At 44.0% G+C, this 17,574-nt stretch overlaps 2 protein-coding genes across 3 annotated transcripts in view; one reads left to right on the top strand and one right to left on the bottom strand.

Moving 5' to 3' along the window:
- LOC143839529 (gap junction beta-6 protein-like) overlaps positions 1–2,302 on the top strand; it is a 53,504-nt gene extending 51,202 nt beyond the window's left edge. For both annotated transcript variants that reach the window (XM_077341668.1, XM_077341669.1), the window contains exon 2: positions 653–2,302. In XM_077341668.1, the coding sequence (XP_077197783.1) occupies positions 653–1,466 (814 nt within the window). In that variant the 3' untranslated portion in view covers positions 1,467–2,302. The remainder of the gene's footprint in view (positions 1–652) is intronic.
- LOC143839528 (uncharacterized) overlaps positions 1–4,350 on the bottom strand; it is an 86,624-nt gene extending 82,274 nt beyond the window's left edge. Inside the window, exon 1 of the transcript XR_013231749.1 lies at positions 4,272–4,350. The gene's annotated coding sequence lies outside the window, so the exon portion shown is untranslated. The remainder of the gene's footprint in view (positions 1–4,271) is intronic.
- Between the last annotated feature and the right edge of the window lie 13,224 nt (positions 4,351–17,574).

Here is a 17,574-nt window from a genome sequence, read left to right as displayed (position 1 = left end):
TTCCTCCCCAGCTGCTGCCTCGAGGGCTGCCCTGCCACTCTGCCACTGGCTCACCTTTGGTGCTCTCTGGTGGCCACCATGGCTGGGGCTCCCCCTCGGCGTGGCATTGCTGCTGCTGGCAGCACAACCCAGTGGGCAGCGGGAAGTCAGGGGCGCTGGCAGGAAAGCAAGTGGAACGGGGGCTCAGGCAGCAGCAGCAGCGACGTCCCTCAGCAATAGACTACCTCCCCCCCAGGCCTCAGTAAAATTGTCAAGCGTTGACCGGTCCCCAGTAATAAAAAGGTGGGGGACCACTGCTTAGAAGATGAAATCCAAAGACAAGCAACAGCCAAAGAGGCTCAACAACTAACTGATGAAAAAGTGGGACCAAGTGTAACAAAATTATCTTAGCCGTTCCCTATCCGGATCCTCTTGGATGTAGAGTTAAAAAAACCCTACAGATGCTATGTTCAGGGTAACTGGTCAGCAACTTTGTGAAATGTGATGGTATACTAGATGGACCACTAGTCTGATCCTATAGGGCTCTTCTTATGTTCTTGTTCATAAAGATTTATCAAGTACAATGTTGAAGCATTTATTACTAATGTAATTTACTTTACAAAATGTCTTGGTTCATAATCTAATTCTTTTTGGCACAATCTTTTCTTAATAGGTCAAAGGATTCAAACGAAACAATGGACTGGGGATCGCTTCAGGCCATTTTAGGAGGTGTAAATAAACATTCCACCAGTATTGGAAAGATCTGGCTGACTGTCCTGTTCATCTTCCGTATTATGATCCTTGTTGTTGCTGCAGAAGAAGTCTGGGGTGATGAGCAAGATGATTTTGTCTGCAACACTCTGCAGCCAGGGTGTAGAAATGTCTGCTACGATCACTTTTTCCCCATTTCTCACATCAGACTCTGGGCCCTTCAGCTCATTTTTGTCTCTACTCCTGCTCTCTTGGTAGCAATGCACGTGGCATACAGAAGACATGAAAAGAAAAAGAAGTTCATAAAGGGAGAGGGAAACTGTGAATATAAGGACATAGAAGAAATAAAAAGAGAAAGATTTCGGATTGAGGGCCGTCTGTGGTGGACATACACTACAAGCATCTTGTGCAGGATGATCTTTGAAGCAGTCTTCATATATGTGTTTTACCGCATGTATCATGGGTACCACATGCCTCGCCTACTCAAATGCAATGCTTGGCCTTGTCCCAATGTAGTGGACTGTTTTGTTTCCCGACCCACTGAAAAGACTGTCTTCACCGTTTTCATGATCGCAGTGTCTGCCATTTGCATTATATTAAATGTAACTGAATTTGGTTATTTGGTGGCAAAGGTTTTTATGAGAAGGTCTAGGAGAGCAGCAACCGCCAGGCATCACCCCAATCATGAGAACAAAGAAGAAAGTAAACAAAATGAAATGAATGAGCTCATATCCGACAGCTGCCAGAATACAGTGACAGGATTTCCAAGCAGCTAAGATGTCCACAGTCCTACCACACATACCACATATGGAACAAATGAATGTCCCTGTTCATAGGCTGCCCATGAAAGTGACTTTGACTTTGCAATAACGTAAATGGAGTAAGCATGACCATTACATCATGTTTGAATCAGACATATGGGCTATATTTTTTAAAGTTCAAGGCCAGCATAAAAATATAATGACAATTAAGGATTAAAAATACATAATCTTGTGCATATCCTTATCAACTCTGATTTTTTAGAAGCTGGTATTCGTTAGTGCCTTCATGCTGAAATAGATCCTAAATCTAAAGGGAAGTGAATTGGCTGTGTTCTGGAATAGATACTATTTATAGTACAAGGCAGTTTACCACAGTGGTAGCAGTTTTTACCTGTGAACTTGCATTTAATTAAAGTATTTTTATAAAGTCTAAGATTCCATGTTCCTCAATGTTAATATGTATGAATGAGTAGTGTCTTTTTTTACTAATATTTTCTGGAAAACAGGAATGGTAAATGTCTTCCTTTTAATTATGTTGGAGGTCAATAATTATAATGTATACTTACATGCTATAAATAAAATACTTCACTCTATATACTGCCAGTTAAAAGTATTCAACTGTATTCAAGGCCACTAATGATATATTAATTTTTGAACAAGATACACACTGGTTTCATGTCTTGTAGAAGGTATCAATGTCCTTTTTGAGTTTTAGATTGCCATTTCCAGACTACAATGGTAGAAAAATGGTTGGGTAGCTGGTTGAAAATAATGTGAAGCGGTTTCATTCAACCACTATGAGCCAAATTCTATAGCACTGCCTCTCAAATAAATGAAAAATACTTTTTAAAGTTTTGAGTTGAATATGTTCTTTAAAGCCATAGAACAAATTTTAGCTGTACTCTTCAGCTGTACTCTTTGCAAAGTGCCTTAAACTGAAGCTTAGGTTTAGCCAAGCATAAGGCACAGGTTAGACATCTGTGCCTTTATGAGAAACCCAATGACTTTTAATCCCCTTTAGTTATGATCTTATGCAATAGAGGAGCCTTGGAAACCAATATGAAGCAAGGTCTTACTGTAATTGGCTTCAGCTCTTGAGTGGAGCTAGCCACAGCAGCATGAACATAAAGGGTGTCCCACATACAAAGTGTTGCAGCTTCTGTGACAAAGCCAAATGAAAAATGAAAAGGATTGTGTAAGTTAACAAGTCAAAGGGACAAGCAATGTGTGGACCCTCCATCAATCACTCACCCTTTGGTTAGTTGAAAAACATACAGGAATTAATAAATCCCTGTCCTTAAAGGGATTGGTAGCTTAGAGTAAAAGATGACTATAGGGAGAAATGAAAAGTTTACAAAGTTATGCACGATACAGAGGAAGTGGTTAGACAGACTGCTTCCTTTTTCCTATAATGGTAGCCGCTGTGTTTATCCAATGAAACAGATAAGCAGTACATTAAAGACAGATAAAATTATTATTCACCTAATGCATAACTGATTTATGGAATTACCGCCACAAGATGGCAATAGCCATTAATTTAGTTGACTTTGTAAAATGGATTAGATAAAATTCATTGAGGATAGGTCTATTAATCTAGGATTGCTACACAGAGCCATGCAATGATGAACCAAGTTTGACTCTGTTGTCTTGAAAACCCTATGGAGTGACGGCAAGTCAGCTGTGACTTGACATCGTTTCCCATCACTAACAGCTCTATTAAAGGCAATTAACCAGTTTGGTGTAGTGATTAGGAATGCAGATTTCTAATCTGGCATGCCGGGTTAGATTTTGCACTCCTCCACATGCAGCCAACTGGGTGACCTTGGGCTCGCCACGGCACTGATAAAACTGTTCTGACTGAGCAGTGATATCAGGGCTCTCTCAGCCTCACCCACCTCACAGGGTGTCTGTTGTGGGGAGAGGAAAGGGAAGCCGCTTTGAGCCTCCTTCAGGTAGAGAAAAGCGGCATATAAGAACCAACTCTTCTTCTTCCTCTAACCAGGGTCACTAGACCAAACATCCATGTTCAGACACAGTATACCATAAATACCTTTAGTTACATTTATGCCTTACTCTTGGATTATTTGATGGTAAGTAGTCCACTTATGCACTACTATTTGTCTGCTCCCTACTGAAAATAGAATGCTGAAGTATACCTGATGTCTGAACTCAACACATAATCTGTTTGCATTCTTGCCTTTATTAACTCCTTCCCTCAAGATAAGAGTTCTGTCTCAAGTGTTTGTTTTTTCTTGGCTCAAATGGGTGCCAAGATAATATAGCCTCTCTATAGTGAGAGCACATGGTGGCCTCCACTGGTAGATTTGGAGAGGCAGCCTAAATCACCACTGCTTTGCTTCAACCCCTGTCCCAGAAATGTGTGGGAATCCCCGTTAAGGACACGTGGCTTCCTGCACTGTGATTAAAAATTCCTGGATAATGAGGAAAGAACAAGTGTTGAGTCTTCTGGCTCCTAAGCACATGGTTGGCTGGAGTCTATGGCACCCCATTGTTGAGTCACTACTGGGCAAGATTGTTCCTTGCTAGGGTGTTCTCCCTGAGGGTTGCAGCCTCCCAGTGTCCCTTTTTCTTCTGGCCAATGCAAGAAGGACCTTCCCCTCTTATAGTTTCAGGGTAACTGCCAGGTGTAACTGGCCTATGCTAATTACTTACAGCTTCCTCCAGTTTTTATGTTTGAGTGGAAGCAAGAAATCTCCAAATGGCTGAAGAGTGCTCCTTTAACAGTTGTGGACATTTGGGGTATAAAGAGCAAGATTCATATGGTAGAAATGCCACTCCAGAGCAGACAGTCCTCTTTACCTCTTTCCTGGCCAGACCTCTTCAACCATACAGCTAACTCTGCATGCCCTGTAGAACCTCCAAGATCTTTCAAGATAATCTACGCTTCTGAGAGGCCTGCTTCCCTTCTAGTTGCCCTGACAACAGGGAACCAGAAGTGGTGGCTGAGCACACAAGAAGAAGGAATCTTGTAAGGGTTAAGGAACTTGTGCATGTAATTCACTGCACTATATTGAAAGAGCCTTGGGAGTGTAAGGAGGTATGGAAAATGTTCACTTGTGGCTCTTGGCAGAAGCCAGACAGAAGTGGGACAGCAGGCAGACAGCAAGGTGGCAATAAGCATGATCAAAGTTGGCACCACCAAAAACCTGCCTGAGACCACTGCCCCAGGCAACTTCCCCAAGTCACCTCATTAAGGGATATTTATCTGAAGCAGTCATTTCATGGAAGCTTCTCTATTGGCATAGCAGACATAGAAACCTGTATTTTGCAGAAGATGCATGTCCTAGGGCAGGGATAGTCAAACTGCTGCCCTCCAGATGTCCATGGACTACAATTCCCATAAGCTCATGGGAATTGTAGTCCATGGGAATTGTAGTCCATGGACATCTGGAGGACCGCAGTTTGACTACCCCTGTCTTAGGGAGATGCACACAGAGTTTGAATGTGGTGTTCACCAGGCTTTGAGATCCTGTTTTAACTGTGGCCTAGAATGCACCCAACACAGCTGCACATTGTACACATGACCACTGGCATTATTTCAGATCAGAAAAATTGTGCAGAAGAAAGCTGGAGCCCTTCCTCCTCTTACTCTGCAGTCCTAACCTGAATTGGGCCCTTGCAGTATTTATAAATAGAATTCCCCTGGGGAGCATGCAGTTGTCATACAAGTCCCTATCATACAAGTCCCTGTGGTGACCCCACAGAAGATATAATGCAGAGTTTGGCTCTTAAATGGCTTTAAAAGAGGATTAGACAGATAAATCTATCAATGGCTACTCGTCTGAATACCAGTGCCAGGAGGCAACATCAGGGAAAAGCCTTAGCCTCTATCACCCTGTATATTGGCTTCCTAGGGCAACTGGTTGACCACTGAAAGGAGGACCCTGAATTAGCTGGACCACTGGACTAATCAGCAGAGCTCTTCTTATGAGTCCTTCAAGACAACAACCATCTCCAATAATTTGACTAGTTACACTTTTCCTTTATGGAATTGCCCACACAAGTTGTTTCTGCAGAGAAAATGATCACATGGGAAGGATTGCTACACGTCAGGCACAGGTGTAATGAACTACTCCCACATTCTTGACATACTCCTGTCTTAATAGATGCATGAAAAGATCTGTGTTATGCCACCCTTTTAGTCATGAAATTACAAGAACACTTGGCTGACTCAAAGCCGTGTCAGAAGCAGGGCAGCTCAAAGGTCCATAGTTTTGAATGTCCCCAGGAAACCATGACTGAAAGTTAAAGCAATTTGCCAAGAGTTTCTTATTTTCATTCTCTATGCCACTTTCTGCTCCATACCCTCCATACCCCTTCCACAACTCTCACAAAACAATGTAATTGCCCAGATGGCCTTTGGCAGATTGGCACACAATTTTCACTCCTTTTCAAGGTAAGGAACATACATACAGACACATAGCACATATAGCACACCTTACCTTCAATCCATGGTGCAGAAGCATACGTCTATTTTTCCAGTGTAGAGATTTGAAGAAGATTTGGTCCTTATATGCCACTTTTCTCTACCCGAAGTGGCTTACAATCGCCTCTACTCAAAGTGGCTTACAATCGCCTCCCCTTTCCTCTCCCCACAACAGACACCCTGTGAGGTGGGTGAGGCTGTGAGAGCCCTGATAATAATGCTCAGTCAGAACAGCTTGATCAGTGCTGTGGCAAGCCCAAGTTTACCCAGCTGGCTGCATGTGGGGGAGTGCAGAATCGAACCCGGCATGCCAGATTAGACATCCGCACTCCTAACCACTACACCAAACTGGCTACCAAACAGTAGATGTGTGAAGATATTCTTCCCCTTTTCCAAAACTCTTCTCTTGATTCACTTATTTGTTTCTTATGCTGAAGTCCTAAGAACTTGGGAGACCTTTCTACAGAAGCCAATAGTGCTTACATATCAAACACATTTGCTTAAGCCAGGGGTAGTCAAACTGCGGCCCTCCAGATGTCCATGGACTACAATTCCCAGGAGCCCCCTGCCAGCGTTCGCTGGCAGGGGGCTCCTGGGAATTGTAGTCCATGGACATCTGGAAGGCCGCAGTTTGACTACCCCTGGCTTAAGACCTATGGGTTAGATCCAGCCAGCTTTTTCACTTCATTCTGGTCAATATTCCCCCCTATTATAGCCAATGTGGCTTTTGTCCTAATAAGCCCCAGCAACACCTTTTTGATTGTCAGAGTTCCCTTTTGGATCCAACCCTACACATTTGTTTTACAGCTGCTGCATTCCTACAGAATTCCATTACAGTTGCTGTACCTAATGCCAAAGCTGTGTTGCTATTTTGTAATAAACAATTAAAATTCCATGGCCATGCAATCCAAATTCTACTGCAAGAAAACCCGGACTCTGTGACCCATATAAGTATGCACACTGAGAAAACTACGTAATTGTGTGATTTTTTCATACTGTATACTTCCACATTACTTTTTTCCTAATTTATTCTGGTTTGGCTAGTCTTGGGAGAGGAAAGAGCATTGGAGTCCTCCATGAACCCTCCTGGTGGCTAGGATGGAAGAAAAAATTCAATGTGAGGCTTGTCACTAAACAATTCAAACAGTCCATTTTATTCACAGTTCATACAGTGATCACAAAGAATAAGCATGTATCCTCTTTTAAAAAAATCAAAATTATAAGTCACCTGCCTGTTACTTATGGTTTGCAAAAGGCTAAAACAGGACCCAAAACAGGGTCTGGATATTTTACTAGCCCAATTTTAATTAATGTTTTCCTCAGTGGCAAAACCTTATATTTTTATCCTGCTATTATTCAAACAGTCTTCAATCATCTTATCGTATACAATCGGCCAAAGGCTCAAAAGTTCATGGAAGATTTTCTATGGCTCAGAGGCAAATGTTCCCCCCCCCCAAATGGCTAGAATGGACCTGGGAACCATAGCCCCACATTCAATTACTACAAATCTTACTTAAGACACCTCTCTGGCTTCCTAGTCTTCAACAGGTACTGAGCATGCATTTTCAAGCACACTTGAAGCACACAAGGGCTGCAAACTTGCCTTTCCAAATGAAAGTGAATTTGCTTTCAGTACTCAATATCATCATTTGTGCTTTTTCTCTTCTCTCACAGAATCTAACTATGATCAGAAGAGTCAAGTTATCAGTCATTATAGTCACAAAGGCAGTATCCAGATCTTTTTATAATCACACAAAAATATGACTTTAAAACACAGAACAAAAGTGAAAAGATGTGTGTGTAATATTTTTGAAGTGCAATTATGGACAAGGGGCCAAGCCCATTGCATTCAGGAATTTTTTTTTGGGGGGGGGGAACTCTGTGGATGGCCTCTAACTCCCCCCAGGACCTGGAAAGGCTGCAGGCTGGAGGCCTCCGGGAAGAGAACTCACGGGCAGGGGTAGCTCTCATGCAGCAGGGATCTGCAGACTCTGAGCCTCGGAGGGAAGTGGAAGGAGGAGGGGGTGGCCAGGAGTGGGGGACTGAAGGCCATTGGCTGGCTGCTGGACAGACAGGCAAGCCAGTTAGAGGAGGAGACACTCAGCGGCAGGACAGCTGCTGTGAGTGGGTGTTAGGCGCTGAGTGGCACTTAAGCCATGAGACATGTTCTTCCTCCAAGGCCTTACCAGAACTATATTATGTGGAACAGATTTATAAAACATTCTCAAATGGTTTTTAAAACTTAGCCCTGTGCACATGGGGAAAAGGCAGAAAAATTCCCCAAGGCTTATTCTTAGCCAGTCTTTCTAAAATATGTTTTGTTGCCATGGCTAAACCCTAGAATATTCTGAGATGTAATAATGAAGAAGAAAGATCATGCCTTTGAGCATGGTGATATGTTAGAACCTGTGCATGACAACAAAGCCAAATTAGGTAAATCTTGATTAATAGGTGTGTTGCTTCATTTTGTTCAACATTATTTTTTTTGTACCTCTCTGATTCACAGCCAGATATCTTTGCTCCCAACCCTTCTTAAAAAGGTCCCTAAAAGCAGTTGCCTGAGGAAGCAATATTTTTATGGGCACCACTGATTCTGAGCCATAGGATCTGCATGATCAAAATGTTGTATCCCACCAACCTCTATTGCAGAGGTCCCCAACAAGGGGTTCATGGGCACCAGGGGGCCTGCCAAGACTCCTGGTGCCTCCTGGTACCTCACAAGGAATTTTGCCCAGCAAAGCTTCTGACTGGCCACTGAAGATTTAAGTGGCTTTGCATACTTAAAAAACAAACAAAGAAACTTTGCTTTGGCTGCAGCTGAAGGTAAGCTGTGATGGTCATTTTGTGGCTGGCTCCACCTTCTCCTGCAGCTAGTTTGTGACTGCACCCACCATACTGTCAGACCTTGGGTCAGTCACAGTTCTCTCAAAGCTCCCTCTCAGCCTCACTTACCTCACAGGCTGTCTGTTACGGTGAGAGAAGGGGTAGGTGATTGTAACCTGCTTTGAAACTCCTTCGAGTTGTAAAAACCTAGTTCTCTCTCTCACTTGGTTTGGAGAAAAAAGTGACCCTTTTCAACTTGCATGCACCTTGTACAGATGGTTTGTAATAAAGAATTAGATGAGTGCTCACAACTTTGGTTTCTCTTACACCGTGATGCTGAGGACCCTCGGCTGGGTCTATTTGCACAAATGAAAAGGACTTCTGATTGTACAAGGGGGAATCTGTGATTTCCAATAACCCCCATCCCACTGAGTACCCTGAACACATTGTATACCTTCCTTGAGTTTTCTAGGCCTTCAAGAGTCACTTCTGGGGATGTAAAGGTAGGAGGAAAGCTTGCAGTCTGTTGGAAACAAACCATAATTAAGTTTCCCCCCACCTCCTCAAGTACAGAGAAGTTCAGGGGTAGTATTACTAGGTTTACATGTCCTTGGACATGGGTGATGTACATTGCCTTGGTAATATTTGTTTTTTCTATAGATATAAAAGTAGAACATACTGGAAGCAACAAAGTCCTGCAGCAGACAGTAAAACCCATCTCCCTGCATCAAGTAGCCACTCCCTACGTTTTGGCCAGCTTCAGCTAAGAAATCACAGCTCTGTCCCTGGGCTTGAGACTGAGTCTATATACTTCCATTTTTTCCGTCCAACACGCTTACTAGCAGAATACTAATCTCAGACCCAAGTCCACTGGTAGATTTTCTCTACAGGAAAACATTTCCATTCCTTGGTTTCCACTGAGGGAACATCAGCTTCACAATTAGCATGCAATCAGTTAACGAAGATGGCTGACCAACAGAAGTAACAGTAGAATAGTGCAGCTGGCTTTCCACAGGAGCCCCAGGGAGGAAAGTCCCTGCCATATCCTGGGCACGTACCCAACTGTTCCCAGATGTGTTCCTCAACTCCAAACTGTAAGCATTACAACCTACTATTTGAACTTGACCTTGGTTGCTCCTGAAGCAACTAGTATGACTTCAAGAAACTCACTTTAACAAAGTCTGGGATTCCCAGGTTTGCCAGTTTATCTTCTGTCAAGGGAATTGAGGTCAATTACTTCCACACCCATCAAAATTATATGCAAGCAACAAGCAGGTCTTGAAAGTCAGGAATCATGAGAGTGCTGCAACCTTTGTTTCTTCTCCTGCCAGTGTCCGCCTACAACAAGCAGAGTGGGCTCAAGGGTTGTCCAAACAGCCTTTCCACACCGAGGAAATCATCCAGTTCATTTGATCTACAGGCTCCTGCAGAGTGTTTCCACAGGACTAATCCAAAGTGGTGCTACAACAGTGCGTATTCTGGTCTAGCTGTAGCTCAGGTAACTGCGTGTCTGCACAGGCATCCCACCTGCACCCAGCTCCAGGGATTGCACGTGCATCTCTCTGAAGCCAGAAGGTTTCACTGTGCCATTCCAAAGCATTTGCAGTTCTGCCAACACAAACACTCACCAAAGGAGGCAAAAAGCAGGGCTGCTGTGGAATCCAGCAGGTGCAAAGTCAACATGAGGATCCAAGGTATGGTATCCATTTGTTCTGTAAAAAGAATATAACTGTAATCACTGCCATTAACTTAAGACAGTGTCATCCTTAACAGAGTTTCAGAGGGCAGCCATGCTGCTCTGCAGTAAAACAGTTTAATTTGAATCCTGTAGAGTTTCTGGGTACAAGCTTTCGAGACTCAAAGTTCAGAAGAATTGGGGGGGGGGAACCCTCCACTGAGTAGGGTCATAGGATTCTTATCTCCCTACAGGTGTTCATTTTCTCCCCTCAAGCATTATCCCTCTGCTGTAATCAAGCTGATTGCAATATGAATGATTCCTTTACAAGCATTCTTTACAAACTTGAGTCTAGTGGATCGGTTAAGGCCCAAGGTCTTTAAGGCCTGAATAAAACTTTGTGGGTCTTAAAGGGGCCACTAGACCTAAACATTGTTCTGCTGCTTCAGGCCAACATGGCTATCCACCTGAAGCATTCTTTACAACAGCCCTCCCGCCTTCTGACTGTTTGTTTGTTTGTTTATTTTCATTGATTGATTGATTCATTCAATTTATTTCCCGCAACTCCCTAAGCAACTCGTGGTGGGTCACAATGTCTTAAAACCCCATTAAAACTCATAGAATCATAGAGTTGGAAGGGGCCATACAGGCCATCTAGTCCAACCCCCTGCTCAATGCAGAATCAGCTCTAAGCATTCTAAAGCATTCAAGAAAAGTGTGTATCCAACCTTTGCTTGAAGACTGCCAGTGAGGGGGAGCTCACCACCTCCTTAGGCAGCCTAATCTACTGCTGAACTACTCTGACTGTGAAAATTTTTTTCCTGATATCTAGCCTATATTGTTGTACTTGTAATTTAAACCCATTACTGCATGGACTCTCCTCTGCAGTCAACAGAAACAGCATCCTGCCCTCCTCCAAGTGACGACCTTTCAAATACTTAAAGAGGGCTATCATGTCCCCTCTCAACGTCCTTTTCTCCAGGCTGAACATTCCCAAGTCCCTCAACCTATCTTCATAGGGCTTGGTCCCTTGGCCCCAGATCATCTTCGTCGCTCTCCTCTGTACCCTTTCAATTTTATCTATGTCCTTCTTGAAGTGAGGCCTCCAGAACTGCACACAGTACTCCAGGCGTGGTCTGACCAGTGCCATATACAATGGGACTATGACATCTTGTAATTTTGATGTGATGCCCTTGTTGATACAGCCCAAAATGGCATTTGCCTTTTTTTACTGCTGCATCACACTGCCTGCTCATGTTTAGTTTACAAGTACCCCAAGGTCTCGTTCACACACAGTGTTACCTAGAAGTGTATCGCCCATCCAGTAGGCATGCTTTTCATTTTTCTGACCCAGATGCAAAACTTTACACTTATCTTTATTAAATTGCATCTTGTTCTCATTTGCCCATTTTTCCATTGTGTTCAGATCTCATTGAACTCTGTCTCTATCTTCCAGAGTATTTGCCAGTCCTCCCAATTTGGTGTCATCTGCAAACTTGATGAGTAGTCCCTCCACCCCCTCATCTAGATCATTAATAAATATGTTAAAAAGTACTGGGCCGAGCACCAAGTCCTGAGGTACCCCGCTACTCACCTCTCTCCAGTCTGATGAAACACCATTGACAACAACTCTTTGAGTGCGGTTCTCTAACCAATTCCCTATCCACCTAACTAAGTGAAAATCCAGATTGCAGTTCTTCAACTTATCCATCAGAACATCATAGGGAACCTTATCAAAAGCTTTACTAAAATCCAAGTAAATGACATCAACCAAATTTCCACGATCCAGCAAACCTGTTACTTGATCAAAAAAGGAATCCAGGTTGGTCTGACAGGACCTGTTGGAGACAAATCCATGCTGACTTCCTTGGATCACCAAATTGTCCTCCAGATGTTTGTAGATCGCTCCCTTTAATATCTGCTCCATTATCTTCCCCACAACAGAGGTCAGACTCACTGGTCTGTAGTTTCCCGGGTCATCCTTCCTCCCTTTTTTGAAGATTGGAATAATGTTTGCTCTCTTCCAGTCCTCCAGGACATCTCCAGTCCTTAAAGAGGTCCTGAAGATGATGGACAAGGGCTGTGCAAGTTCTCTGGAAAGTTCTTTGAGCACTCTCGGGTGCATTTCATTTGGCCCAGGGGATTTGAACTCATCCAGTGCAGCTAAATGCCTCTCGACAACCTTTCTATCCATGTTAACCTGCCACTCAGACACCATCCTTTGGCTACTGCCATCTCTAGATGTGCCTAAACCCTTTGACTTGTGGGAAAAAACAGATATAAAATAGGCACTAAGCCTTTCTGCTTTGTCTGCATCTTCTGTTAGAGTTTGTCCATTTAACTCCCATTAAAAGACTTAAAATCCATCACAACATGGCAGAAAAATAAAATCCCCTTCCTACCCCCTATTACTAAGGGGGGTGGAGAAGAGGTCCAATGATATTTCAAAAGCCAGGGGGGGGGCAGATGTACCTCGCCGATCCCAGCCTCAACCACAGACCTGCCGGAAGACCTCCGTTTTGCAGGCGATTTCCATTTCTACTTGTGTCTGTCAAAGGGAACTGATTGCCAAAAGCATGTGCCTTGAAGCGCTTGCTGGTCTCTAAGGTGTTAATGGACTCAAATCCTTAACATATAAGCTTGTGGCCCACCAAGATGAACACAGACCACTCACCGTAATAGATTGTGGTCCTGCCAAGTGCTTGTACTGTAGAACAGGGAGCAAAACAAGAAGAAACTGTGGCTTGTGAGCTATGTTTAGTTCGGTGCATTGCAAGGTGGGCAGACCTGCCTAAGCCGAGAAGTCTGGTGTCCAATGGAAGCATTAATAGTCAAGGATTTTATTCAGCGGGCCTTTACCCTGCAAAGAATGGTGAATGTAGACACACGGCCTGGCAGTTGGTTTACATCATATGTGCAGGCTTGTCCGAAACCGCTGTGTGACACGCACTGGTGCTGTGATAAATGACTAAGCAACTACGTGAGCACTCCAGTTAGGTCAAGAGTGATGACACCGGTGTTGCCACAGCCTACGATGTAGGAGCTCAATTTTACAAACCCAAGACTATCTGTAATACAACCCTGTGGGGTTTTGACCTGGAGCAACTGCTAGCACAAATACAGCCGCTTTCCTTTTACCCACTGCAAGTTCTTTGTAAATTGGAGGCATAATTCTATATTTTTGGGGGCATGATAGAACGATTTCCACCAGAGCCTTCACTCCACTATGACTAAACAGCCATCCCATTACTGCCTCACCCAGCTCTCATCCTATTTATAGTGGACCATTTCCAAATAACGTCATTAGTACACACCCTTTGTGCAGCTGGAATGTGGATTAGGGCCTAGCTGCTGAAACAAAAGTCTTAAGAAGCTGTCCTGCTGCCATCTGGTGTTAGAATGAAGCATTACATGCCAAATCAAACTTGCGTATACCTCGCTCTGCTTTCGAATTATGGTGTTGGAGACGAATGCTGCGAATACCATGGGCAGCCAAAGTTACCAACAAGATAGTTTTAGAGAGGAGCAAACCAACTATGTCATTAGAAGGGAAGATATTACGGCTAAAGCTCACTTACTTTGGACACATCATGGGATCAAACTCTAGAAAAAACATTAATGCTCGGCATGGTCAGTGGCGAAAGGAAACGTGGTCGCCAAAGGATCCGCTGGCTCGATGCAATTAAAGCTGATACAGGGATGACCATGAACCAAGTAAAAGAAGCAGTTAGAGACAGGGACGCATAGCGAAGACTTTCCTATAGAATCGCTGAGGGTCGGACACAACTGAACAGATAACATCATCATCATATCTCATTCTCTCAACCATTTACAGCTCTCTTGAGATAATTGGCATATACTAATATTTAAGTGGTTAAGCAATTAAAACTGAAGACAATAAAGCAGCAGTATAAATTACAAATTCAGAAAACCTCAATTTATTTTTTTTTAAGATAAAAATTAACTAAAAGCAGAAGAAAAATTACAATATGCGCCCAACACAGCTGCATATCGTGGTGTGAACACAAAGAAAATATAAGAACATGAGGTAACTGAAATATCATATTGAAAGCAATGAATAAATATACCAAGGCAGATTAAAAATATCAAGCATTGAAGCATTTAAATAAACCATGTGTCTGTCTGACATCTCAGCAAACCACAAAATGAAGAGAATGCATGGCTTGTTGCCATTTTAAAAGGGCAGAACTGAAGACGGCAGTCTTCAAAAACAGGTTGTTACCAAACAGAGCGACAGCAGTTGCAGGCAGATCAGTTGTACAAAGATGGGGCTGAACTTAACCTGTTGATTTCCCTTCCCTTCAAATCCCTCTGCCTAGTTGAATTTCTGCAGATTGGCCTGATTTCCAGTATCATAGCCTAGTTGGAAAAGATTGCTGAGAAGAAATGGAGGAGGGAAAGGTCGCAACAGTCCTGGTTCTGGTTCCTTCCACAATCACTGGAACGATTGAACTTCCAACCCCAGGTCTAATGCATGGAATCACCACCAGAAGCAGTCAATCATAGAATCATAGAATCATAGAGTTGGAAGGGGCCATACAGGCCATCTAGTCCAACCCCCTGCTCAACACAGGATCAGCCCTAACCATCCTAAAGCATCCTAGAAAAGTATTTATCCAACCTTTGCTTGAAGACTGCCAGTGAGGGGGAGCTCACCACCTCCTTAGGCAGCCTAATCCACTGCTGAACTACTCTGACTGTGAATTTTTTTTTCCTGATATCTAGCCTATATTGTTGTTCTTGAAGTTTAAACCCATTACTGCGTGTCCTCTCCTCTGCAGCCAACAGAAACAGCATCCTGCCCTCCTCCAAGTGACAACCTTTCAAATACTTAAAGAGGCTATCATGTCCCCCCACAACCTCCTTTTCTCCAGGCTGAACAGTCCCAAGTCCCTCAACCTATCTTCATAGGGCTTGGTCCCTTAGCAATCAATGCTAAGCTGCCACAAGGCGCTCCAGAGCAATTGCAGACTCACAAGTGAATGCCCCTTGCTGTGGGCAAAGCTTGGGCACACTGGGGCAGATACAGCCCAGTATGATAAGGAACCCACTTCAGTGCTGGTGGCAGCTCTCTTCCAAGTCACACAGGAGCACCCACAGGCAGGGAACCATCGGTTTGGGCAGCTCCCAGCTCCACACAATGCATCAGAGACATTTTCACCCATTTGGGAAAATCAGATTGGCCCTGAGATCTGGGCGTGCCTCTGACAGCTCTCTTTGAAATCATAGGAGAGAACACAGAGAGCCTGATGGCCCTCAGTGGCACTGACATGTGCCTGCAAACTTCTGTTAGTCCCCAGACTATAGATTTGTGCTAGGAAAGACATAATTAGAGAAACCATTTAGTAGGACCCCCTTCAGTACAATTAAAATTCCCACCACAACCTCCCCAACTCTCTCTCCATCCCATGAGGTAGAGAAATTGGTTAAGATCTTTAATCTCAGAATTAAAGAAAAGCATAGCCTCTGAACTCTTCGGTTGGGGGGGGGAGCTTGCACATTGCCCTATGTACTCATTACACCAGGGTGCCCTCCCTCGCTAACAATTACTAACTATGTGTGCTTTATCTACTGCTGAAATTCCCATCTACTCCTGACCAAACCTGGAAATTGATCCCGGAAACCAAAACATTCACTCTACCCCGGTCAAATTCATTGCCACCTGCAAAGTTGTTCTCTCTTGCCCCAGAGGGACAGATCAGAACCAATGGGATGAAATTAATTCAAAATAAATTACGTCTACACATCAGAAAGAAATTCCTGACAGAGCGGTTTCTCAGTGGAACAGGCTTCTTCAGGAGGTGGTGGGTTCTCCATCTTTGGAGATTTTTAAACAGAGGCTGGATAGTCATCTGATGGAGAGGCTGATTCTATGAAGGTTCAAGGGGGGTGGCAGGTTACAGTGGATGAGCGATAGGGATGTGAGTCTCCTGCAAAGTGCAGGGGGTTGGACTAGATGACCCAGGAGGTCACTTCTAATTCTATGATTCTATGAAATCACCTTTTGCAGTCAAGCTGCCAAAGCTAGATCATGGCTTCCTGGACATTCATCTTAGTGCAAAGGGAGTAAAGACAATTGCAATGGATTGTTATGGCTTTGAATCCAATGTGGGGGATGGAAGCTTTCGTTGTATTGGGCCAGGCAAAATGTAAATTGTTTTTTCATCTGTTTGTGAATTTATATCCTGCTGCTTTCAATGAACTCACTCACATATAAAACCCCATAGTGCAATAATATAAAAACCAATCCCCCATACAATTATAATCCTTAAACTGGCGGCAGGTAAAATAATCTCCAGAACCCCCCCCCTCCCTGAAAACCCAGTAGCTCTCAACCTAAATGATACTGAGGGAGATCTGCTGTACATCCATGGAACCTGCCATGGAAATGGCGCGAGGGGCCCAGGATCATCTGGCTCTAGCCTTGACTAAAAGCCTGGTGGAAGAGTTCCATTTTGCAAGCCCTGTGGAACTGTGACAGCTCTGACAGGGCTCTCAGCTCTTCTGGGAGCATAATCCAATAGTCAGGGGCCAGGGCCAAAAGGGCCCTGGCCCTGGTTGAAGCCATACACACTTTCCGTGGGCCAGGAACCACCAGCAAGTTTATACCCACAGAGTGTAAAGCCCTGCAGGGGACATAAGGAGATATGTTGGGCCCTTAGGTATGTTGGGCCCAGACTGCAGATGGCCTTAAACAATAATTACCAATACCCTGAGCTTGAGCCGGAACACCACCAGCAACCAATGCGGCTGCTTCAGCAATGGCTGAATGTGGGCCCTCCAAGATGTTCCAGTGAGAACCCTGGCAGTCGCATTTTGTACCAGCTATAACTTCCAGGTCAGGCTCAAGGGTAGGACCACATAGAGCGAGTTACAGAAGTCTAGTCTGGAGGTTACTGTCATGTAGATCACTGTAGCCGGGTGTTCCAGGGACAGATAGGGAGCTAGTAGCCATCCTTGGCAAAGATGGAAAAACAGCAGCTGGGCTACTTTGGTGACCTGCACCTCCACAGACAAGGAGGCGTCAAAGATAACTCCCAAATTCCTGTCTGAGGGAGACATCTTCAATTGTACCCCATCCAGGGAAGGGAAGATGCGCTTCCTGGTCTGGCCCTTTCTGACCCAGCCACAGGATCTCCATTTTGGAAGGGATGAGT

Source organism: Paroedura picta, chromosome 6 (assembly GCF_049243985.1).
Source record: "Paroedura picta isolate Pp20150507F chromosome 6, Ppicta_v3.0, whole genome shotgun sequence".
Classification (NCBI taxonomy): domain Eukaryota; kingdom Metazoa; phylum Chordata; class Lepidosauria; order Squamata; family Gekkonidae; genus Paroedura; species Paroedura picta.
The sequence above is the reverse complement of the archived record's forward strand: the minus strand, read 5'-3'. Positions and strand labels throughout refer to the sequence as shown.